This window comes from Ixodes scapularis, unplaced genomic scaffold (genome assembly GCF_016920785.2).
Source record: "Ixodes scapularis isolate PalLabHiFi unplaced genomic scaffold, ASM1692078v2 PGA_scaffold4__175_contigs__length_147842914, whole genome shotgun sequence".
NCBI classification, from domain to species: Eukaryota; Metazoa; Arthropoda; class Arachnida; order Ixodida; family Ixodidae; genus Ixodes; species Ixodes scapularis.
The window spans coordinates 103,020,064-103,045,191 of NW_024609879.1; the positions used below are offsets into that span (position 1 = coordinate 103,020,064).

Here is a 25,128-nt window from a genome sequence, read left to right on the forward strand (position 1 = left end):
GAGAAAAAACGCACAGAAAATCATGGCTTGACGCCTAAAACACGTAAAAAATTGAAGTGTAATTTCTTTAAGACCTAGGAAGTAGTAACGAGTAACGTAACTACGTTACTTGAAATAGTAACACAAGTACGTTATCCGTTACTGTGTCGAAAACGTAACGAGTGGGTTACTACGTTACTGAAAAAAGTAACGCGTTACCAACAACGCCGTTACATGTAACCTGTAACCGCCAAGACTGCAGAACGGACAAGGCGTTACTGCTTGTCATGCCTTGTGGTCATGAGGGCAGGGAAAATATCATACCTTGACTTGAAGACGCTGTGTGTGTTTAATCAATTAATGAATACATACACCTCCTCGGACCCACAGGCTGCTGATCCCGCCGGCAGTGCGGGAACCAACTCGAAGTAATCGTAGACCTCGAGAGACGTGTACGCCTGCACCGTGTCGGCCGTGAACTGGCTTGGCGAAAAAACTAAATAAACGACGACGTGAGCCATCGACGTCGGTGGCAGCAACTTTACGTCGGAAGTCCAGCAGGTCTTGTTTATACGGTCGTACGGATCCTCGTAGTAAACGCCGTCCACGCACAGTTTGTTTCGATACCGCTGCCGTTCAGGCTCGGGCAACGAGCTCAAATAGTCGGGCATAGCATAAGACATACGTTGTGAGGAAATACGACGCATAAATAAAGATATAAGCGTCCCTACAACGTCAACAACGAGCGCATGCCACAGAGCGCAATGGCGAAAACACGGAGAGCCGAGCTGCTTTTGCCCACATAGCTACCGCGCATGCGCGGCCTTCCGGCCGTGTTGGTAAACAGAGCCGCTCCGCGTGTCGGTCTTATACGTTTGTGACCTACGTGGTCCAAGACCACATAGGTCACAAGAGAAAGACAGGAAAAGTTCATGATTCTGGGAAAGATAATGCGTTTGACGGAAGTTTCCGTATGACTTTTTCAGTGTTGGGAAAAAATAATTCGGAACATGTTTTTTTTCGCTTGCAACGGTCTTTATTTCGGTCACCGGCGGATGTTTATCGGTGTTTTTCGGTTAAAACCAAAAAGCATACAGCCTAGACGTCCCATTGTCCACGATATTTTACGTGTGCGTTCGGTTGGATATAATGAATGAAAAAAGTAAGCACCAAACTGTACAGATAATGTATAGTATAAAGTAAAAAATAAAGATTAAAATGGTATTATTTTATGGTATGGAATCACGTCAACTAATCAAAATTACGAGACATTAAAGTACGAAGCATCGTTCGATATTATATTTTACAGAACTTCCATATTGATATACAACACGTTAAGAATGTTATTAAACCTTAAACCTTTCCCATTCAGTTACGGCAAATTGCAGTTTCTAGATTGCGACACGTGCTCAAGAATAGCTTGATGTGCATTTTCCGGCGTGTGCCGCTTGGAACGCCACGTGAAAGACAGAAAAACCGCGAGATGTCAGGGTGTCAGATGCCTGGATCTTGCCTGGATGCCCGCAGTGAGCGAGCCAGAGATGTCAGAACAACAAGCGCGAGGCTGCGGGTGCAGCTGCTTTTGCGCGCGTTCTACTGTACGTTGGTACACATGCCTGACGTGATCCAAATGAAATAGGCGCCATGAAGGGGATTCCGCCATTTGGGATTCCGCCAAGTATGCGAAAGCATTTAAATGTTATTTATCACTAGCCAAAATCATCTTCGCAATCAAACTCTGCATGTCGGAATGGTTCGACATTAAAACGTCTCAGTGTCTCTGAGCCAACGCGCTGGCCCATGAATCCATATTTGTCGGGTTTAAATGTCGGCCGAGGTGCCCGCAATTTAACGAAAGCCAATCTGAGATATCGGTTGCACGTCAAAAGACCTCCAATCAGTCAAAATAAACCCGTAGATTTTTTGTTTTTTTGTCGGGGCGTTTTAAGTGATTTTTGTTTTTTTGGCTAGTAAAACCCTAAGATCTGAATATTTCCTTTGTTTTACCTTGATTCAGAGAGCAGCCAACGGTACGAGCTGATGAAGCCACTGTAGCATCGCCAAGAGCGCGAGGTTATGCTGTTCGTTCTCTTTCTGTGCCTAGGCGGTCGGGCTAAACTGGAGCCACTAAATAAGCTACGCTTCATACACATCTTGGTGTTTAAAATGATAGTTGTCAGTTATCTGAAGCTTTATCTGAAATCAAAAGAAACCCTTTTCCGTCCATCACAAATGTTTAACAGTTCACGTCAAAGCAAAACAATATTACGTGAGCTTTCTAACACTGAAACTAATGCTGAGGAAGTCGCACTTTTGAATCATAACGATCGGTAGTTGCGTTTGATTTGTACTAAACACTAAGATGGCGGCGCCCACAAGAATATCGGGGAAAAGAGTTCCGATACTCTAAGCGTAGCTCATTCGGTTTAGCTCACAGGCTAAACCGAGTGCGGTGGGGGATCGTTGGCCGAGTGTGTTGTGGCACCGCAGATCAGAGCACCTGGAGAAACGCGCGAGTGCGAGCTTCGTTCAGAGCACGGAGCTCACGCTGCAGAACCTGCAATTCCCTCGGTTTTCACGTAATTACACACTGTTTATTATTATTGTTTTGTTTCCTATTGCGATTCAGCTTGCGCTCTTTTGTGTGCTACATGCATTATAGACTGTGATAACCCAGGAGCATTCTTTTTCGCGGATTGTAAAAAAGAAAAACCCTATGCTACATTCCACGTGTGCCACAATCAATACAAAATATTCTAAACTTCACAAGAGGCCGCTTGCGTCAGTAAACAATGTTGTTTGTCAAGAACAATTGCGATTGTACGAAAATCACATGGGAAAAACTCGTTCTAAGCACGCGACCGTGGCCATGCAGTGAATACGTACAATCGGCGCCGAGATGACTGGTAGCTGTCAGCAGGTGGAGGTTTTCTATCAGCCCAGAGATCTTTCTTCTTTCTTTTGTAAGCAATCGGGAGACAACTAAAACCAAGCCTGAGGGTAATATAGTACTATGTACATTCAAACATAACGTCCTGATCAGTATATGTGTACAAGCTTTAGTTTTCGATGCACCCTTAGCTATCGATACGCTAAACGCTAGTGTAAAATGTAGCGCTGTTCCAGTTTTAATCAGCGTACCATGTGCGTACTTACGCTATGTTTTATACAAAATCAAACTCTACCCGTTTGCATTTTTTTTTCATTTTTGCTCACCATTGCTTGCGCGCTTAAATCACCAAATTAAGACCGGTACATTGCTTAAACTCTGTGCAAAAGCTATCCACATACCCAGAATCTTTGACTAGCCAACCATCGCATTTATCACTGAACTCGTATTAAAATTAATTCTTATGATTTATTGCTGCCACTTCATTTTTAACCTGGGCATTTTTTTTTTTTTTAATGACTCCCGCACCAGTCCTACTTTGGGTTTACCAAGCTTAAAGGGGCCCTGCAATCATATTTAAGCGTCCACCTTTTTTGCGGTTTCCACGTCTCTTGGGGTTCGGGCAAGCCAGCAGGCACGGGGAGAGTAACTAAATATCAGTGCGTCATATTTTAACCGGACGACGCGGAAACCTCCTCCACCGACGAGGGCGACCCACGGTACCGAAAGCGCGCAAAATCTGACGTCTTTGGTCCTGGGCTTACTACTGGTCAGAGCCGCTAAAAGCTTCTTTTTAGTCGAAATACAAAATATAAGCGACGCAAACCGTTTCACTTATTTGTAAAAGTAGTTTTTGTTCAGTATTTTTGATCAAAAAAGAAACGAATGCAGTTCATAAAGTACGGAAACAAGAAATGACCCGTCGACATACCCGCCACCAAGCGGTGGAAAAGGCGCGCTAGAAAAGAGCAGTGGGATCAGACGCCGACACGGAAAGGTCCAGGATGTACGCGGCGGCGCTGCGGTCGTTTGGGCAGGAGCATCCGACCGGCTCCGAGCGTTCCGAAGGCCTTCGGCGAAAAGCTTTGTCTTGCGTTTTGGCCGTTTCGCGGTGTGGCAGCGCAATGTAGCTCCCATTCTGAACTGATCTTTACCCCGTGTTTGCTGTCGTTTGTGGCCAATGAAGTGTCATGCCGAATTAGCCTTTAATCGCGCAGCAAATGCAATGAAAGCCGCTCTTGCTGCCCGCTGCATACAGCATATCGAGAACATGCTTTAGTGGCGCCCTCTTGCGCCGTCGACTCGGAGTGCGGCAGCCGTGAGCGCTCGATGAGCCCACTACTTCTCCTCTAGTTCACGGCCACTCTCAAGCAACCAAGGACGTCATGGGGAGGTTATTTTTTGCTTGTTTTTGTAATTTTAATTTGCCTATAACTTCTAAACTAAAGGGAATTTCGAGAAAAGAGAAGTTTCACTAAGTTACTACGTTCAGTGCGCTCAGGTCCGGTGCAATTTAAAAATTAGTAAAAAGGTCATTGCAGGGCCCCTTTAAGATCTAAACCTGAGGCTCATTTTTTGTGTTTTCCAGTTTCGTGGTTTTGGTCAAAACAAACACCCAGTTACCTAAATGAGACACCTGACAGCCCAAAAAGTAGCTCATTTGTTTTGATTTTTTAGATATTTATTTCCTCAGGCTAGAATTTTGGAAACCCAAGTCTATCACGTCATCACCTTTTCCTGAAAATCCCCAAAGAGCCAAACACATGCACGACGAAAGAGCCGGCCCGTCATATAAATCTGACCACATTGAAATACGTGTAATTGGCCTCCGAAATCCCCGCGGGGTGCTAACAGCGCACAGGCAATTTTATGTTTTTCAACAAGTCGGTTGATTTGTTGTGCATGTGTCTCGCCATTTGGCTGAGGCAATTTTCGCGTTTTGTTCTGACCACATTTTCTGGAGACGTGAGCTCTGAGCTTAGGGAACCGGCCTCCTGGCACGAGAACTGGCGCAGCCGTGCGCGTTGCAAAGAAAGCTCGTGCAGAGAAAAACAAGCGAAGGCCAAGGACGTCACTTTCAGGATATAGAAAAATACCCCACTGTATCGAAGGCGCCACCACACACGATTTTTCGCATTGATGTACACGTCTGATGATGATGATGATGGTGATGGTGATGAGGATGGTAATGATGATGATGATGATGATAATGTAGCTATCCCTTTTGGAACGGGGGGTCACGTACTAATCGGGTCCAAGCCGGTGGGCTCCTTTGTGTCGGCCTTCACATTATTCTCTTTTTTTTCTACCAATTTTCCAGCCGTTTTGTTTTTCGGATCGCCCATCTCACCGTGGGGTGTGCTCCGGAGTCGGCCGCCTCTTGAAATCCCAGTGCTTCCGCTAAGGATGGCGCTTGTGTAGGTTGTGGAGCTGTAGTGGCAGTAGCTCTATGGCCTCCGTGCACACTCGCCGGTGGCGTCGCCTGCCGTCCACTGTCATGGCTGGATGCTTGTTCGGCTTGGGTGTCGGCTAGCTCCCAATTTGGCGTCAGGGCCAGGCAGCGGAGGACCAGGTGTTCGATTGTTTCTGCGTCTTGATCACAGAGCCTACACTGTATGGTAATTATCGTCGGGTCGAACCGCTGCTGATATGCCAGTGTCCGCAGCGCTCCTGCTCGCGCCTCAAACAGGAGGCGGCTGCCCAGGCTGTTGTTATAGAAGTCCTCAGCTCCGATATTATGCTTGTGGGCCCTATATACTTCTAGAGTCGGCTTCACTCCTGCCTCCTCCATCCAGTCTGTTGTCTCCGCTCCTCCTACACCCCTTGTCACCCTCCTTGCCCACTTGCCTTCCGTGTCTTCCCGAACTGGGTCGGTTAAAAAAAACGTTTTTCTTGCGGAGCTGGTAGACGCGCTTCACCCACCGTGTCTGTAGGCATCGGAGACCCAAATAGTCAAATGTCCGTCTGGCCCATGGACTTTTATCCATGTGTAGGAGCCGTCCTCGATAGCAAAGCTTGCTGGCTACCTCCCTTGCTTCGAAAGTCGACCATCCCACGTCACCCTGAATCGCCTCAATCGCCACTTGTCCCAGGCAACTGAGTGTGTCAGGCACTCAGTTGCCTGGGACAAGTGGCGCTCTAACCAGGCTCGTGTATCAGGCGTGACACAAAAATTATTTCATTGGCGAACGTAATTCCAGGTACCCGCACAGCCTTCCATAGTTCTTTCACCATCACGTATCTATTGCCGCTCCATTCGCAGACGTAAGATGTTTTGCCCCCTTTGATATTAATATTGATGCTTGATATTTGTCACAGTAGTCGGGCGCGTTCGTCAGTGTCACTCCCAGATATCTGTACTGATTCGACACCGCGACAGCTTCCTGTTGTAGCCTCAACACCTTGCTTTCTGTGTAGTCTCCAGAGAACTGCACTACCGCTGATTTTAAAACATTCAGTTTCAGTCCCAGTAGTGCCATTTCTTCTTCACAGACGTCTACCAACTTTTGAAGTGTTTCCATGTCCCTCGCAAAGAGTACGAGGACATCAGCGTATCTGAGGCCCGACAATGTCCAGTGCGTTTCACAATCCTCTTCTAGGCGTGTGAGTGAGAAACGGAGCTCTGACTTCAGGAGATGTCGTTCCAGCTCGCCCGTGTACAACATATACAAGAGGGGTGAGGGAGCGCAGCCCTGCTTCAGGCCCCTTTTCACTTAACCCCTCTGGACATCACGCCTCTAAACTCAGCCGTGACAGCTCCTCCGTCGTACAATCGTCGTATTAAGTTCGTCCATTGGCTGGGCATGTCTAGTCTCCTGAGGCATTGGATGAGGGACCCTGTGGGGTACACTATCATAGGCCTTCGCTACATCCAAGAAGCAGCATATAAAATCTCGAGTTGCGTAAGAACGAACAGGTTATCCTCTGCGGTCTCTGCGGAAGCCATTTTGGAGCTCAGTCAGTTTGGCGTTTGCCTCCGCCCAGCCACACATCCATTCCTTTATAACATGGGCAAACACCCTGTAAATGACGTTGTCACTGTGAGGGGACGGTAGTCATTCAGCCTTTTTTTGTTGCCTCCACTTTTCATCACCAGTATAACCCTACTGTGCATCCAACCCTTGGGAATAGGACTACCCGCAACGATGTCGGTTAGGATGTTTGCCAGCTGCCTTCGAGCGTCATTGCCCATGCATTTGAGCAAGGTCGCAGGTATGCCGTCTGTTCCGCGTGCAGTGCTTTTTTTTTTTTTTTTTTTTTCAATGTGCACGATGGCTTTGTCAAGCACGACTTTCACCATTTCCCGCTTTGGCGCGATTGTCTGCTCTAGGGATTCTGGCTGCTCTGGTTCAACAGGGTCTGTATATGCCATTGAAGGTACTCTGATCAGGTCCGCTCACTGGTGTGCTACCATCTTCCCACTCAAATGCCTTTGTCAGGTACTCCGACAGATGCTCCATCAAATCCTGTACCACATTTCCTGTGTGATCCTCTATGACGGTTGGTGGTGGGTCACTCCTGTCCATCGAGTTTACATATCGCCAGAATTTTTCATGATAAATGGCGGTGGGATCACCTGGATGGATGGATGGATGGATGAATACGGCTGAGCCCTTTGGATCGGGCGGTAGCTTACGCCACCTAGCCATTTTGTTTTACCATTTAAGCTTAGAATATTTAAATGTGAAATCTATATTCACTCCGCAGTGCAAAGAAAGTAAGGCTATGAAACCCCCTTGCCATCAGTGAATAAGAAAATACCTAGTTTTCTCTCGATTTCTGCCACCATTCACTTAATCTTTGATTGGTAATCTCTACAGTCTTGAAATCCACTATCCCTTCGCTGTCTTTAAAACCCAATGACTTTATTAAATCTATGTTGTCTTCGGTAGGCATAGGGTGAAGCCCTTTACAGTAGAGTATCAGGTGCTCAGCCGTCTCGTCCTCCTCTCCACAAGCAGTGCACACTGTATCCATTTCCTGGTACTTCACTCTGTATGTTCTGGTTCGCAGAACACCCGTCCTCGCCTCAAACAGCAATGAGCTTCCCCTGATCCTGAAAGGCGATAACACCGCCATCTATTGGTTCAGAATCACACTAACCAAGAGTGGGGTTGCACCTTAATAGATAGATGGATGGATGGATGCTAACGGCTGTACCCTTTATAACGGGCGCTAGCTTGCGCCACCTAGCCTAGAAATCTCGACCGCCAATCTTGCTGTATGAAGTTTTGAAAATAGTCTATTAGACCACGAAATTGCGATGTGAGTACAGATAATGAGCATGTCGTTTCACTTGCTTACTGTCTCCGCGCACATTGCATTTTTCAGATCTAATCATATTATCAGCATTGTTTTTGTTTTTTTTTAGAATCTTTTTAATGTTCGTCGTGCTTGGCTGTACCAATGTTCTGCAGTAAAGTGACCTCACAGGTTTTTGACGTCTCGATTTTATTGTCGCTGCCGGGTTCTTCGTGAGCAGTAGGTCACGACATAGCAGAATCGCTCATTGCTTTAAAGCCAACCCGAATAATTGAATTAGGCGCAATATTTATTGAAACGAAATGAAATAATATTGAACACAATTTCGGTACTAATGCGTAGACGCCTATACTGTTTTCGTAGTTGAATTTAAAGGTGTACGCGGTTCGCAACTAAGGAGCTTTCTTATTATTTTGTGTTGTGATGAACCAAGTGACGTCGTTAGGCAAACTGCGTACAACACTCAGATATTCTAGATAATAGTGAGGTAGAAAACGCAACCGTTGAATATTAAGAAAATTGAAAGATTTGAGTTCAATTGAGAATATTAAGAGAATTAATGAACTTACCAAGTCTTGACTTCGTCGGCAGTGTAAGCGACTCTGGGAATCGGCTGTCCACTAAGGTTTCGAAAAAAAGTAAGTTTCTTAGAAATCCTGCTCCGAGCAATTGGTTGGAAAAGATCCGGCACAGCAAACAAATATACTCACAACTTATAGTCGAAGGCAATCTGCGCTATGTGCTTGCGACGGGTGCGATATACAGGATCAGAGAATCCCTGCAAGACGTCAGTAAGTCACTCAGATCTTGAAACATAAAATATCAACCATCTTTGAGCAACATGTACTTCAACGGTTGGTCAGAGAAAAAGCAAGCGAATATTGGCGTTGTTGTAGTTGTTGTTTTTGTTTACCATTATAACCCGCACAATTTATGACCGAGGTACTCTCGCCCACTTGCTATTAATGAATGCTGAGAAGCAGCCGTTACAGCCTACGGCAGGAGCCTAGTGTATTACGAGAGCGAGATAGATTTTACGTATTTTATATTCATACTTTTTGTTTGGCAACAAACTCAGTGGCGCCGTCTATTGGGAAGCCTCCTACACACTTCCGGTTCACGTATATTTCCTAATTTTTTACTCGTCAATCTTTTATGATACGAGTGAAATAAGTGTGACAGTGCAATATAAGTGGCCGTTTTCAGGAGATAGCGTGCATATTTGATTTCGCAAATACTGCGAAACCCGCCGTTCAGTTCAGAACCGGAAGTCGTTGGGGGCTACTTGCACACTGGCGCCACCACGTTTCAACTCACGCGAGAAAGAGCCAATACGCTGCGACACACCGCATGACACGTCACGTACGTTCCCTGGATCAAACGCAAATCGAGATTTATCTCATAATCGCAGTGATTAACTCTATGTCCTAGAAAAGAAAAAAAAAACGACAATGTACAGTTCTACAAGCCAGAGGTTCACGGGGTTTCGAAGGGTAAATTTGAACGTTAAGTGTACTACGTAGTACTCACGGGACGTCACGTGGTTGTTCTTAGCGTATGCTCAGAGCGCCCATTTAAGCGGTATTCACACGGGGGAGAAATCCGCACAGACGTGCGTGACGTCAACAGCGGGCGCAATTTCCTCCTCGGCTTCGTCGTTCACACCGACGAAGTGCCAGGGAAGGAACAACGTTAGCGTTTGCAGTCCGATTTAGGCGTTTCCGTTCTGAACACCACCGCAGGCGGGCTTGGCCAGCTCTAGATTTGACGCAAAAACGAAAACCTTTAACGACAAACTATTATCGAAAACAAACTGATCCGACGCCGAATCATACATTGTTTGTGCCATCCGAGCATCGATCCCTCCCTTCCTCCGAGCAGACGCCGTAGTGCCGCATCGTAAAAGCTTGACGTTTTCGTCACCTGATACGCACGGCGGGGAGAAATTTCCGAGAATTCCCCCTCGTGTGAGCACCACTTTATTGTCTGCCAAGAACAAAAAAAAAGGGTGGAATGCACGTGGAACGTGTATACAATCGCAGATTCCTCCCAATAAAGATTTTTCTTCTTGGCAGAAGATAAATGGTGCGTTAACTCAGGGCGTCAGCTGCGAACCGCGTCCCAACGAATGCGGCGTCCCGTCATACCCCCGATGAGTGCTCACGCGACAGGCAGCCCTTCTCGAAAGTGAAGAGAGAAACAGCGGGCTCTAAAGTTTCCCAACAAGAGCACACACGCGTAAAATACAGCTATAAAAACGGGGATCGCAGCTCGCTATACGCAGATCCAGACACCGATTCATCCGGTTGACTTTATAACGGCGCCAGGAAACGTTCGCTATACACGACATGCATTCGTGCGGACAATGAGAAAGCGTACGCGCTCAAGGAACACGTGTAGCAGCGTCATGCACGTAAGCTTACGGGGTGATCGCTGTCCAGGTCGGGCTCAAACTTGGTCAAGACGTGGGTGCAGAAGTCAAGGTCTGAGATGTGAAGCGGAAACCAGATGTCTTGGGAAAAATTAAAAAAAAAAAAAAGCGAGAAGCGATTAAGCTGCAGTCGCACTGTTCATACAACATACAAAACGACGCAGACATGATGACACAACTAACATGCCACGAGCATGTTCGAAACAGCTTCATATGTGTTTCGAACATGGCTGTAGGTCGTTTTTGTATGATCAGTATGAGACAAGGAAGAAGCACGCCCCTGACAGTGTCAACAGAGTGTTTTTTTTGTTTTTTTTTGTATGATATATTAGCAGTGTTACCGTGGCTTTAAGCGGCCAGTGACCAAGCGGAGCCCAAGTTCGTCTGCTTCTTCTGCAGGGGTTCGGTGACGTCAGAACCCCAAGCTTTGATTGGCTCTGATTGAAGGACAGTGGGTAGACCTCGAGGCAGCTTGCTTTGAGGTATACCCGCTATCCTTCCAATCAGAGCCAATCAGAGCTCGGCGTCTTTCTGACGTCAAAAGAAGCAGACAAACTTGCGCTCTGCATAGGAAGAACCCAGAAAAAAGGCAGATGGCGTCCGGCCAGGAGGGATGTCCCTACCGCCGGCCATAGCGGAAGAGAAGTCCTTGATGACTCGCATGTCCGCCAGGGTGTTGAGCGCCAGCGCCTTTGCCAGACCGAGCAGCTGGTCACGGCTGATGTTCATGGAGACGAACACTTCGTGCGTCTGGTTCGGCTGCTTCGAGGTGCGTGTCTCCAGGTGGTTCACCTTACCGCCGCAGTCCTGCAACGCCAGCCAGGTCATCATCATCATCATCATCATCATTTATTGAACCTTCAGCCGATCGGGAAGCTCCATTGAGTCGTTTATATCGGCTCAAACGGACGACACGTAGAATGCGCAACTCTCAACATGCAGCGGCTCCAAAGTCGCAGTCACACTGAATGTATATCATGCATAAGACAGTCTGCAGATATTTTCTAAGCACACATACGTAGGAAGAAAACGTGCTTCGAACAGGCATGAGCCTTGTCCGCAGCTAATTCTGCCAACATGCCAGCAGCAAATACCGTCTTTTGTATGACGCATACAGCAGTGTACATGTCTTACGTTTTGAGATATCTCTATCGTCGTGAGCGAAACACTGGTTATGAAAGACGTTCAAAGACATTTGTCTAAAACAGCCTAGAAAATATTTGGATTCTTAGTATTTTGCTAGCTTCGATTTCCCTCTCATCCTGTACTTTTCTTGCACTGGGTAAAATTATTTCCTTATTTGTTGATTTTAGAGCGCAGCTCTTAGACGGCCGTTTCCGGCTTGAGCTGCGTCGGCGTCGCCGTCGCCGTCGGCGTAACTGCGCGGTATATTATGGGACGTCTCCCATGATGACGTCACACGTGACGTCACGAGGGTCACCAGTGACGTCACTCGTGACGGCACCACGCGTGACATTATGAGTAAATTCCCCGCTAAATTTAGCCGAAAAATTTCGCCGTTAAATTTAGCGGAAAATTTTTCCCGCTAAATTAAGCGGAAAAAAATTCCCCGCTAAATTTAGCGGAAAAAGATTTCCGCTCAATTTGGCAGAAAATTTTGCGAAAATCTTCCCCTGAAGGGGGGGCGAGCAGGAGAGAAGGAGGGGAGGGTACGGATGAGGAGGAGTGGCATAGCCTCCTCTCCGTACCTTTCCCTCCTCCTCAAGAGGTGCGCTCTAATTCGGCGTTACAGGGGATTGTAAACGTCTTTCATTTTTCATCATAAGCACAGACCACATTATACCAATGATCGGGGTAAATTTTCTACATTCACGATTTAAGTATCTTCCTTTCATGGAGTATGTAACGCACTAAATAGTAGGGAGTTTTCGTAGATCGTTATCGCCGTCCCGCAAGGTCCTCTGCAACCCGCCACGACAGCGGGAACTCCACAGTCAAGGCTATCGGCGCGCAGGCGTAGTAGCAACTTCTTCGTTGCGGAACGCTTAGCGGAGGGGGCAGCGCGGTCTACGAAAACTCCCCTAGTATCCCCCAATAACTTAACTAGGTTTGCGAGGAATGAAACATTAATTACATTAAAATACATACAATAAACAAGCTAACAAATCGCTACAAGTCTAGAAAAGGGCCCAGCATCAAAAAACAAACGAAAAAAGAAAACGCCGTAATGTGTAACCTTTACGCACATCCACTTCCTTGAGTATCTTTGCGAGACTTTCCACCCCGTCTCTGAGTCCGAACACCACGCTGGCCGTCTGGTCCTTTCCCCCGGACAACACATCCTCGAAGTAGACCTGCGACGCGAACCAAGAACGCATATCACCGCAGGATGTACGGCGTACTTGAGAAATGCTGCTCTGTCTTCATACAGTTCATTTCCATAGAGTTGGTAGCGATCGGACTTGATGTGGAACGGGGTATTCACTTAAATTCCGCGTGATTTGTAAGACTTGCCAAAAAAAGCATTCGTGTTCTGTAACATTGCGTTTGTATACTGGATAGAATAAACTGTATACAGATTAAGTTTATTGTATGACTCCCCCTTTTTCTTTCGTTCTTTTTTTTTTAAATTTACGTTTGTCGGATGGTTTCTTTGTGGAAGCAACGTTCATAAAAAGTTTACTCGGAAATCCTGCACGTGTTTGTATTAATCTCGTTCTCGTGGCTACGTTGTACGATCATTCTCACAAATTACCCATATTGGATGATGTTAAATCGCAATTTTGATTACGCACACGACTCCCAACTAGCGCAACGAAAGCACGTCACGTGCCACGGGGTTTTGGACATCAAGTAACGAGACAAAAAAACGTGATCGAAGCGTCACAAGACATTCATGAGACACAACATCGAAAGATATGTAGACGGCACATACAAGCAGAATCCACAATCTTTTCTCTCCTTTAAGGAAAAGAAAAACGATTTGTAATAATAATAGTTTGTGCACACTGTACTTCCTTTCATCGTAGTCCCACTGCTCAAATCGTCATACAACAGACACGGAGTTTCTCCGCGGAGATGTATGAGAGAAATATCTGCGGGCACGCAGATAATTCTCCGTGTGCAGGCAGCCTTTTGTACGTCCGATGTGACCATCGTACAAGGATGAAGGATGCGTCAGACAATGCCCGCAGACTGTATTCTGTACGACGTTTGACCAGCGTGGCTCCGAATCAAGTCAGAACACAGAGTTTAGAGAACATGCGATCACGGAGATGCATCTCCGTTTCACACCAAGTTTGTACCGCAGCCCACGCTCCGACGGAGGCAAGCAACGCCAAGAGTGTACCGTCAAAACGCTCGTCAAATTTGTGCTTTTTTTTTTGCTTTTTTTTTTTAATCTCTAGGGTTGGGTAACTTAACGAATAGTCAATTAATGCTTTAATCGCGATCATTTTTTTAAACCGGTTCATCGGTAAACTTTTGACGAAGCAAAAGAAAGCGATAACTGAACGCTTTCACCAGGCAGACGTGGACGACAACACCTGTGTATGAAAGAAAACTTCAGGTTACTTGAAGTAAACTGTAAAGCCCGGGGTCACATTGCTCATAAAGTATACAAAAGACAGCCCGCAAATACGAGTCACCACAATATCAGTGGTTCGAATGCGGCGTACCCAAACTTCTCCTTGAACTCATTGCCATGCGGCACTCGAAGCACGAATCTCGCAATTACTCGCGTTCGAATCTGTATGCAGACATGTCTTTTGTATGATGTATAAGCGGCTTGACCCCGGCTTGAGAGCAAGATTTGTAACTTCAGACAAGTGCGGGTAGGTTACACGTATCCCGACGACTTCAACGCCGTGCAAGTGCACGTTTACAGAAGCTCAGACCATGGTAAGCAATCAAAGAAAGTCGCTCTTGCCGGAGGAGAATATGAACGAACCCGTTTGCCTCGTGCAGTAGAAGTGTCAGTGTCCGGAGCATCTGTGAGTCTGGGTATCTTTAAACTGTTCTCAACTACGCATCGATGTCGATCCGGAATGAAAATCGATTCGTCACTTAAAAACAATTATCACACATTGAGCAAAAACAATAAAAAAAATGTAATGTTTCACTTTTTTAAAGTGGTACGCGTGGAAACGAACCAGACCGATTTATCGATTAATTCATCGACTAAAGAACTGCGAAATATTGGGTAAAAGTTTTTAATCGACGCCCAGATACCCGTTTTCTATCCCCGGAAAAAAACCAATCATAGTGAACGCCTCATCATTCTGCGTTTTTCTGTGCGCGTGATTGGGTTAGCCGGTAATTAGCGACGCCAAAAAACAATGCAGCGCCGTGACGATGCACTTTTACCGCTGTTTGATTGGCTCCATCGGCTGCGCTTGGACCTGATGTTAAGCGGAATCTAGAAAATTTACTCCTAAATAAGCACATGTGAAGGTGAGTAACGAGTCTTAGAATAGCGTACGCAAAATCTGTCCGTACACAAACAAACAAAAACAAAAAACAGCGTCGTCGCTACTACGCATGCGACAAGCTCAAAACCGGGTTTTTAGACTTGCGCATGGCGACAACGCTATTTTCTTGCGCACGGGTCTCTTTTTTTTTTCTGCATACGCTATTTTAAAACTAGTTATTCGTGGGTTTTAGTATTGCGCATACGAGCGAACGCAAGCATTGTGCGTTTGCGTTAGCGTTTGCGTGTTCCACACTATGCGCCTGCGCGAAGCCCGAACTGCGGTCTTGGATCGGTGCGTGGAGACGATCGACGTGGATGCGCGAGCACGCAACGCAGACGCTTGATTCTGTTCCTATGCGCAACACTCAAAATTCTCTATCCTCGATTGGGTGCGCTCTTCTGAGCGCGGACAAAGTCGAGGACACGAGCGAACACGGACATGTATACTAAAGCGCGAGGTCAGAGCGCAATTAGTGCGGTTGATTAGTTTACCCAAAGACAGCACGCCAAGATAAAAGTTGCGAAAGCCGTGACCTTGCCCTTTTGGAGCCGTTTGATTGGCTCTATCAGCTCGCATGTAGCGTCGACTAGGCTCTGACATAGGCTGAAACGAAGCGTAGGAAACTTGATCCCACCTACATATTGCACGGTAACCACAAGATACGAAGGGAAAAAAACGAACTAAAAAACACATTCCGAAATCTAAAAAAAAAAAAAAATTTGTGCATTTATTATTGAAACAGTTTCTCTACCGGAAGGTGACATCGGACTCTATTGAATCACAGTATGTTTTATTATTGATTTTTGAAAGCTCGTGATAAATAAATAGAAACCTCTCAATCGTTCCAATTTGTGTGGTGTTTCGCGGTATTCCAGTTAGGAACGCTGTTTTAACAAAGGGTATCCATTTGTGTGATACAAAGTCTTTAAAAACAAACAAACAAACAAAAACTCACAGGTGTTTTTTTTGTTTTTTTTTTTTTGTTTTTTTTTTTTTTGTTCTTTAAGCTGTTATAGATTTCTGGAGTTTCTGCATTTCCATTTAAATGACGTGACGCCGTCCCGATCTAGAGTAATAGCAATAAAAACAATGGACCGCAGGCCTAAGATTTGTTCCGCACCTCTGTATGGACTTTCCAAATGTCTCTATTCATCAATCGACAACTTACTTTTTTTTTGCAGAAAATGACTTTTTTTTTTTAATTTTCTTTATGCTATTTTAGTTTTATCTGCTCCCTGAGCAGGTGTTCCTATGAGGCCGTTTGAGCCTCCCCAATCGACAACACGCATAATTACGTATATATCCTTTTTGGCATTTGAAAACGGTACGATATTAGACTTCCTTAGCCGTAACACCTGAACAGTAACCGCTACAAGAGCCGTATATACAAAGAGTCCGCCCATCCACTAGGGTTGCAGGCACTCACGTGAGAAAACTCCATTCGTCGAAAGCGGTTAGGCGTGGTAGTAAGCATGTCTGCCGAACCAGAGTGGCGAACCATAGAGTTATTATAATGTACGCTAGAGGTTCAAGTGGCGCTAGTGTGCTGACGCAAATTGAAGCAGACCGCAACCAGTCGAAAATTGACTTCCAGTAATGCATTTCTATGGGAAAAAGTGAGTGCATTTTCTCTCTGCGCTCGATCATAAGAGCAAATATCCCAAATAATTTGTACGTACTAGGTAGCTTGGAACATTTCTCAGTCAGGCCGACGAAAGAATCGGTCAGTTACGGCGTTTTTCTTTCGAATTCATCGCGTTAAAAACGGTGCTAAAACAGCTTCGTACATGTATTTATGTGCACTGTCGGACACTGTTAGCGCGAACGCGGTGTCGGCGATTTCCAGCATGGGGGATATACATGCCAAACGAACGAAGCACATCTGGAAAATCAAGAGCGGCGGCAAGAACTAACACTGGATCAGTAACTCGCAGTGCATGCACAATCAAAATAAATTGAAGGCCACGTAATCTAATCCGATTTTACACAAGTGAGTACCGCTTTATTCTTTCTGCCCTGAGCGAAGCTGCTTGTTCTACGTTCAAAATATCACCCGCGCGCTAGATATCTTTGAGAACAAGCGCGCGATAAAAGCTGCCCGGCAGAGAAAACAATACGAAGAGACACCTTTCATAGCCCAGGGACTTTATTCTCTATGTTTTGAAGGTTTTTATCCGCTCATGCACGACGGGATCATTTTCATAGACTGACGTACTGCACTGGCATATTATCAATATACAAGCGTCACCGGAATGCTGGCAAGCCTTGAACACACTCGATATTCGTTTCGATTGTAATTTTGCTTTGAATCGTCGCTTGTTTTTACACACCTGCTGCGGAACACACGTTTGGGGCTGAAATGTAGCGAAGTTAAATATCGTTCACTGATGAAGAAAAATGCGCTAACTAAAGCAATTACACTTTATAGTGTTAATCAAGGTACATGATATTCGGTATGACCCAAATAACCAAAGTGTTCCGTGTTATTTTCTGGCGAAGAGACAAAATGCACGCGCGTTTTCCCATAGGAATGCACAGGAGCACCGCAAAAGTAGGCTGGTTGCTGTCTGCTTCAATTTGCGTCACGGAAGTCGCATAGACACTAGCGCCAGTTCAACCTCTAGCGTACATTATATTAACTCTATGTGGCGAACCACAAGCACGCGACACCTAGCGGCGGCACTGAGAAAAATTCAATAACTCCATCGTTTGACTCGATCCTAACGTCATGCAGATTTAATTTTTCAAAGAATAAAATTTTCGGACATTTCTTTAGTTCGCACGCCAGGGGAAATATGTGGCTCTGCTGGTGGTGCCGCCGCTGCCATTGTTACTCCTTGTTATTCGTATTGATTTCTTCCTTTTTACATACGGTTCACACCGATACGTACTGCCAGCGCCACTAAGTAGGCGTTCTCCGAAACACTTTGTCCGAAAAATGCGACCGAAGACGTTTGGCAACATTCGGATCGTTCCCTCACCTCTCATACGACGCTGTTCGCGTGTAACAGCTAACGAAGCTAACTAACGGCACGAAACTAGCCTGGAATGCCTCTCTGACCGCTGTGTTTACCGCGTCTTGCAATATGGTCCCTCGATCTCCGGCCGGTGACGTCATAGAAGTATACTCCATGCTTTCGCCTGCCGCGATCCTGGCGGCGTCACAGCAGCGGTGGTGTATGTGGCAGAGGCCTGTTCCGCTGCAGGTCGCTCTCCAAATTGACAGCCCACGGAAGATTCGTCAGCCAGGAGTAGGGACGCCGCGACGACAGCGACACTCGCGCTATCTAGTGGTTTATTTCCAGAACTTTTGCATTCAACCGCCAGGATCGCGACATGCGACCGCGTGACATCGGGCTTTTGGGACGTAATTTTTTTGTTTCTCCTGGACAACTTTTGACGCATGGACAGGGTCTGGCGCTGAACACACCAGACGGAGACGCGTTGCGGGTACCGTAATAGAACGGTACGTCGCCAAAGGTGATTCTGCAGGGTCCCGACACGTCTGACTCGTAATCCCATTCCGAACTCACGTCTTCCAGGAGCGAGTCTATGGTGTCTTGCGAGTCCCGGGAGGCCTGCCTGCGTACTTCTTCCGCTTCCTTGTGCTTCTGCGTCTCGAACTTGGCGTCGTCCAGCAACGAGCGTCGTTTAGACGGGTAGCCATGCTGCGTGGAAACACGGGACACATGAGTAACATGCCTGCTCTTTGTCCCACTGCTGCGGGAAGAGGCGCTCGCATAGCTTTACATCGTAAGCGCGAAATAGCTTTACAGAGAGTTGTATATAAAGGCCCGTTCACGCGCTTGCAACCGAGTACGACCGAGAGAGACCAGACCGGTTTTAAAGCCTCTTGAGACCTCTTAGGACCGGATGCGGTGCAGCGGGGCTGGTCCTAAGAGGTCGCAAGAGGCTTAAAAACCGGTCTGGTCTCTCTTGGTCGTTCTCGGTTGCAAGAGAGTGAACGGACCTTAACTCAATAGAACTCGGTATGGCATAGCTGGAAAACAAATTAAAGCGCCAAAGGACAACTGAAGAAAAACAATTTAATATGTCTGTCGTCCCTTGGCACTTTGACTCATTCTAGCTTTTCATTTTCACCTTTATATGAAACGCAAGTGCAATATGGTAAAATCGTTCCTGTCCTATCATTCGCCCATAAAGTTGCTCTGGGTATTTTATTAAGAAGTTTCTGCTACTGCGAGCCGGTCAGTGCATCTTCGACGAAAATAGGGGAAAATACGACGTGTACGCTGTGGATGTCCATTGAAATCGCCAGAAAATAAGCAGTTTCCGAGTTAAGCGTGAAGACAGGACGTTCTTACCTGCATCCCTACAAACAACTATAAACTCGTAACGTAGGCCAATTTTTTTTTTTTTTTAATAACCGCCGCTGGGGAAATATATGTCGTACTGCTAGCATCTACGCTAGACCTTGTATGCTTCTTCTTACAGGTAACGACGACCAACACGAATGACGAAGCACATTCCGCTCGAGCGAAATAGCATCATTCAGTTCAGTCTTCCGTTGTGCGCCGCAATTCGTTTCCTAAAACCTGCAACGTCACGCAGTCGGCGCCTCAAAGAACGTCGCTAGTTGTAGCAAGCACGAGTGTTCCTCACATACAGGAACTTTAATTCACGCTACTCCTTACGGAATTACGATGAAAGACAATTGTCCTATCTTCGAACAGAAGGTTTGCCAGAGCCCTGTACACTTTTTAATTATTTATCACCCAGGCTAAAAATGCCGATTCGTTGAGCAGTGGACGCATGTACGGCGCCTCTTACTGTACAACAGGAAGCTACTGCGCATGTTCAGAACGCCTTCCACAGCCCAGTAGACAAAGATGGCGGCGCGCAGACGACGAGTATTGGAATGGTCTACAGATGGCCAATCGCGTCCGCAGCAGACTCCCAACAAGGCTTATTCCAGAGTCCTTCAATACGCCGCTGGTCACGCAACTTCGGCCAAAGTTTGGTACAGGGCCAACAGCTAACGCCAGGGGCGCTACTGTTCCAGAGGGAGCATTTTTGTTTTGTCACCTCGCTCCCAGTGAATCGCGCCGAATTCAAAATTTGGCGCGGTTCAATTCAAGTAATTTAATTACTTTTCTTGTAATTTGTAGTTGTAATTACTTGTACTTTCGGCTAAAAGAAATTGTAATTGTAATTTAATTGCTTTCCAGCGTTAGTACTTGCAAAATTTCAAGCACAATTACAATTACTTTTGGAAGAGTTTGCGGCGCCGACGGAACCTCTCTGAAAGCCCCAGCGCTCACACAAGCGTCCTAGCGCTCGGTGACACACTCGCACAAATAGACACGCACTCAAACACATGCACAACAAAAATAGCGTCGCATTGTTTGTTGTTTTGTTGCTTACACTGCGTGCTGAGAGTCAATCCTCTTTGGAGCCTACCTCAACGGCGCCGTGTGACGCCGTCTGCGGTCCGAGCAGAAAACTATACCGTTAACATGCCAAAATATTGAAAGAAACAAAATTGAGCTTCAGTAGGGTACGTTGTTGTTGGGCTGGTTGGTTCATCTTAAATAAACATATAAAAATAGCGCAAAAAAGACAAGGACAAGAAGCATACAGATCAAGCGCTTCAGCTTTCACCCGAGGTTGGAGATTTTAATTGCCTATGAAGTGTGTTTGTTTGTTTGTTTTTTGCTTTAGTTTTTAGTCGAGGTTGGAGATTTTACTTGCCTATGAAGGTATTTTTTGCCGGTTTTTTTACGTCCCACTTCCAGTACTGTCAGATATTTGTTCCTTTGTATTATTTTCATGTCCATTTCCTGTTGGTTTCATTTTGAATATTATTTGCATAAGCATTTTGCAGATTGACCTCGCACCTGTGAATATTCTCACCATTGATTCTGAAGCCCAATTCGATTCTTATATATTTCCGACCATTATAATTTCAACTCAATGTAAATAATTTACAATAACATGTAGCGTTTGTATGTGAATGTGGTCGTATTAGCGCGTGTGGATGGTAGTTTTTTTGTTTTTTTATTAACATGTAAAAATATTCAGATATGACTAATTGTCACATTCTTATTTGCCTGCCTAACAAAAGTGTGTCAACCTAATTTTACTTTAGCGATCTGGCGTCTCCGAGCGTTTGAACTCATTTATTATTATTTATTGAAAATATAAGAACGCATGATTTCATTACCCCAAACTGTCAAGTTCTATAATTAATTTAATAAAATTCATAAAAAGAAAGTACAATACGTGACATTTATACAGCGATGCTTAAGCCTCCTTAAACATTGGGGCATCGGCGGCTCGCAGCCCCCTTGTCGATACTAGCGCCACGCGTGGTCGCGTATGTCACGAACTTCTCCGTAACGCTACGCGTTACGGAGAAGTTCCGTGACCAGTACCCGTATTATGGTGCCTGGAACGCGTCTCCAACTGGTTGGTGTGTATATCGCGTCCAAAAAAGTGGTCCCTCAATTTCTGCCTGGTGACGTCATACAAGTGTCATGATGCGCCAGTCGCGATCCTGGCGGCGTCCCAAACAGGTGTGGAGTATGTGGCAGACGCCTATTCTGCTGTACGTCGCTCTCCAGTGTGGCAGTCCACGGAAGCTTCGGCAGCCAGAATTTGGGACGCCGTGACCACAGCGGTACTTGCGTTCACTCGTGGTACTCGCAGCTTTTCGTTAGCATTTCTACGACCAACCGCTAGGATCGCGACGTGCAACAGCACGACACTTCGGCTTCTGTGACGTCATTTGTTGCCACTTCGGGACCTCTTTCGATGTGTGGGCAGCATAGGACGCTGAACACGCCAGTCGAAGACACACTCCAGGCACCATACACGTATTGAAGGCTTACACTCTGTTTCACTCGAAATCCAACCACGGCAGTCCCTAGATCAGACAGTGCCGATCAAGCAACGCAAAAAGTGCATCGTCACCGCACTCGTCTTCTGTGTGTGTTTGCCATACCTGACGGGACCGATCACGCGCAGTAAAAAGTGCAAGATTACGTTACTTCCACCGTGCGCGATTGGTTTAGCGATTTATGTGGAGAACAAGTCGTCTGGTTCTTGCGCATTAGTTTCGGTGAAGTCAGAAAGACGCCAAGCCCTGATTGGCTCTGATTAAAGGATATTGCGCAGACCACAAAGAAAGCTTCCTCGAGGTCTACCAACTAGCCTTTATTCAGAACCAATCAGAGCTTGGCGTTCTGACGTCACCCCAACCCCTACAAAGAAAGCAGACGACTTTCTCTTCGCATTTCAAACGCGGAAAGATGAGCAGCTTGACGGTGCTCTTTTAGCACCGTTTGATTGGCTCAGTAACGAAAAGCATGGCATTCTATTTTCCTGCTTCGCGCTTCGTGATTGGTCCTCGTAGGATGATGTCGCAATCTTATTGGCTGTGTAACGATAACGAGATGCTCGGGACCCGCCCACGCCCTGCGTTGCTGTCGGTGATTCTGCGGAGCGCAATTTCGTCCGCTTCCTGCGCAGGAGTTGCCGTGACGTCGGAACACCGAACTCTGATTGGCTCTGATTGAAGGATAGTGGGTAGACTTAAAGGCTACTTGGTCTACCCACTGTCCTTCCAATCAAAGCTAAGCAGGGCTCGGCGTTCTCACGTCACCGCAACGCCTGCAAAAGTAGCAGACGAACTTGCGCTCCGAATTATGTTGGCGCCTCTCGCTTTATGATTCGTGTTTTGGTGTTTCCATCAACGAATTTCGCAATTTCAATGACTATACGGCGTAAATTTAAGACGTTGGGTGCTCGCCACGTACTGAAGCGAGTGGAGTCTTTTATAGACGACAGACGGCTTTGTTGTGAAGCGGCTCGGCGACCAAGGTCGAGACGCAAAGTTCTTTGTGCTCCTTTCGCTTTTCCTTTTTTTATATCTATCTCCGGGATCATAATCCCTTCGTATCTTTATAGAAGGATCACTGCTCAGTTCAACGCGCTGGACCTTCGAGCCGTGAAATGAAGCCGCCCTATCTTGGAGCGGCACACACGCGTGAGGCCTTTGTCTACCCAAAAATTGAGACCCAGCCAGCTAACTGCAGTGCCAAGCCGAAGAAGGAGAAAAAAAGATAAATATTAGTCCAAGCAACTATCTATACCAGGTAAAAGCCCGGGTTGACGAGGGATTTCGCCCAGCTGACTTCATCGGACGGATATATTTTTCAGTCGCCGGCGAGAGCTCAATGTCTGGGCGATCAAGTGGCAGCGGTGAATTTGGGGAGCGATTCGCAACAATGCACTCCACGTGATTGATCATCGCATCACAGTCCACCTATCTCGAATGGTATATTCGGACTACACAGTTCCACTTGCGTAGTGCAGACAAATTATCTTCGGGTGTTTGTTTTTAGAGCGCAGCTCTTTGGGGCCCGTTTCCGGCCTGGGCGGCGTCACAGTCGCCGTCGGCGTAACCGCGAGGTCACGTAACCCCCAAGGTCACGTGACCCCCCAAAGTCACGTGACCACCTGAGGTTACGTGACACCCCCCCCCCCCCCCCCCCCGAGGTCACGTGACCCCCTAAGGTCACGACACCTTCAGGTCACGTGACACCCCCCCCCCCGAGGTCACGTGACCCTCCTGAGGTCACGTGACCCCCTGAAGTCCCGTGACCTTCCCTGAGGTCACGTGACCCCCCCCAAAGGTCACGTGACTCCCCGAGGTCACGTGACCCCCTTCCCAAGGTCAAGTGACCCCCCTGACGTCACACGACCCCTCCTCAGGTCACGTGGCCTCAAGGAGTCAGCTATCCCTCAGTACGGTTTCATCCTCCTCCTCAAGAGCTGTGCTCTAACCGCCGTTACAGGGAATTGTGAACGGCTTTCATTTTTTTTTACTTATCTTTATAGTTCTATATTTATTAATTAACTTGCATCCAGATGGGTACAGTTCATGCAAGATTGCATCAATAGAGTCGCAGTTCTTATAGATATACTTAACGCTTCGTGTAAAACTGGAAAATAAATTAAAAATATATTGCCATGCATATGCAGAATTACCGGAATAGAATCACAAATTAAAGCATAGCCTCCTTTATACTGATAAGTAGTATAAAGTATAAAGGAGGCTATGATTAAAGTTAGCTTAGGTAGCCAAAATGCATTGTAAAAAAACGAACACTGAACAAACGTTGTTATTTAAGGACCTTTGGTACTTCATGGAACAACAGAAACAAAAAATAACTTGCCATAGGAAAATGCGCAGATCCATACCTGGGTCAGTCGTGCACGTTAAAGGCCTTACGATCTTTTTTAACGCGTCGGCGAACCAGCGCACGCCGATAAGAGTAAGATCGGGAGCTAATTTGCCCATTTTTAAAGGAGTTCGTTCAGAATTCCTTTGATGTGCCCGACTGACCAAGGTATCACATAGAAGTCAGCAATATGCACTTCAAGTTGACTGAACTCTACAAGTTGTGACATTTCGTAAGTTCCGAGGAAAAATAAACTCTGCTTTCTTAAAAAAAAAAAAAAAAAAGCTTCACTTTTTTTTTTTTTTTTTTTTTTTGCATTTTGTTGTGCATTTGCAGCTTCGGTTCGTAGCTATGTTTACACAGTCCGTGGTCACCCTGACAGTCCTCACGGGGCAATTCGCGACATCTGCTCCCGACTCGCCACCAGATCCTTCCAACCAAACAAAGTTTTCTATATATTTTTTATACAGTAACGCTTTGACTGAAATAGGCGGCACTCCTACCAGAAAACACCAGGAAAATAGTAATATCGAAAGAGGAAAAGTAGCAGACGACCGAAATGCAGTGAACCAGAGAGACCTCAGTGCAACTCAAGCCCAGCCGGTATCGATCCCACCCATCGCTCAACAGACGGGCGACTCTGTGAGCCGCCCTACTCACCAAATCAACTGAGAGACATGCGCACAAAACTGGGCACTAAATTAGGATGATTGAATGGATGTATGCAGACGACTGAACCCTTAAAGTCGGGCAGCGACTTGCGCCACCTAGCCAGAGTTTTCCTAATATCAACAGTTAACCTCTACCTAAGAGACAAAACAAAAAGTGAAGCCTCCAGTAGTACAACTAATGATTGCACTTTGTGCGACGGGAGCACCTCTTCGCAAAAACATGTGAGTATCTTCTGCCCAAAGGATGGACAGAAAA

The 25,128-nt window shown here is 46.3% G+C and overlaps 1 protein-coding gene across 1 annotated transcript in view; it reads right to left on the minus strand.

Moving 5' to 3' along the window:
- LOC120842143 (tyrosine 3-monooxygenase) overlaps positions 1-25,128 on the minus strand; it is a 77,945-nt gene that overhangs the window by 8,203 nt on the left and 44,614 nt on the right. The window contains exons 2-7 of the mRNA XM_040213173.1: positions 18,529-18,663; positions 12,770-12,877; positions 11,186-11,369; positions 10,555-10,643; positions 8,842-8,909; positions 8,701-8,751 (exon numbers count right to left, since the gene is read on the minus strand). Of these exons, the coding sequence (XP_040069107.1) occupies positions 8,701-8,751; positions 8,842-8,909; positions 10,555-10,643; positions 11,186-11,369; positions 12,770-12,877; positions 18,529-18,663 (635 nt within the window). The remainder of the gene's footprint in view (positions 1-8,700; positions 8,752-8,841; positions 8,910-10,554; positions 10,644-11,185; positions 11,370-12,769; positions 12,878-18,528; positions 18,664-25,128) is intronic.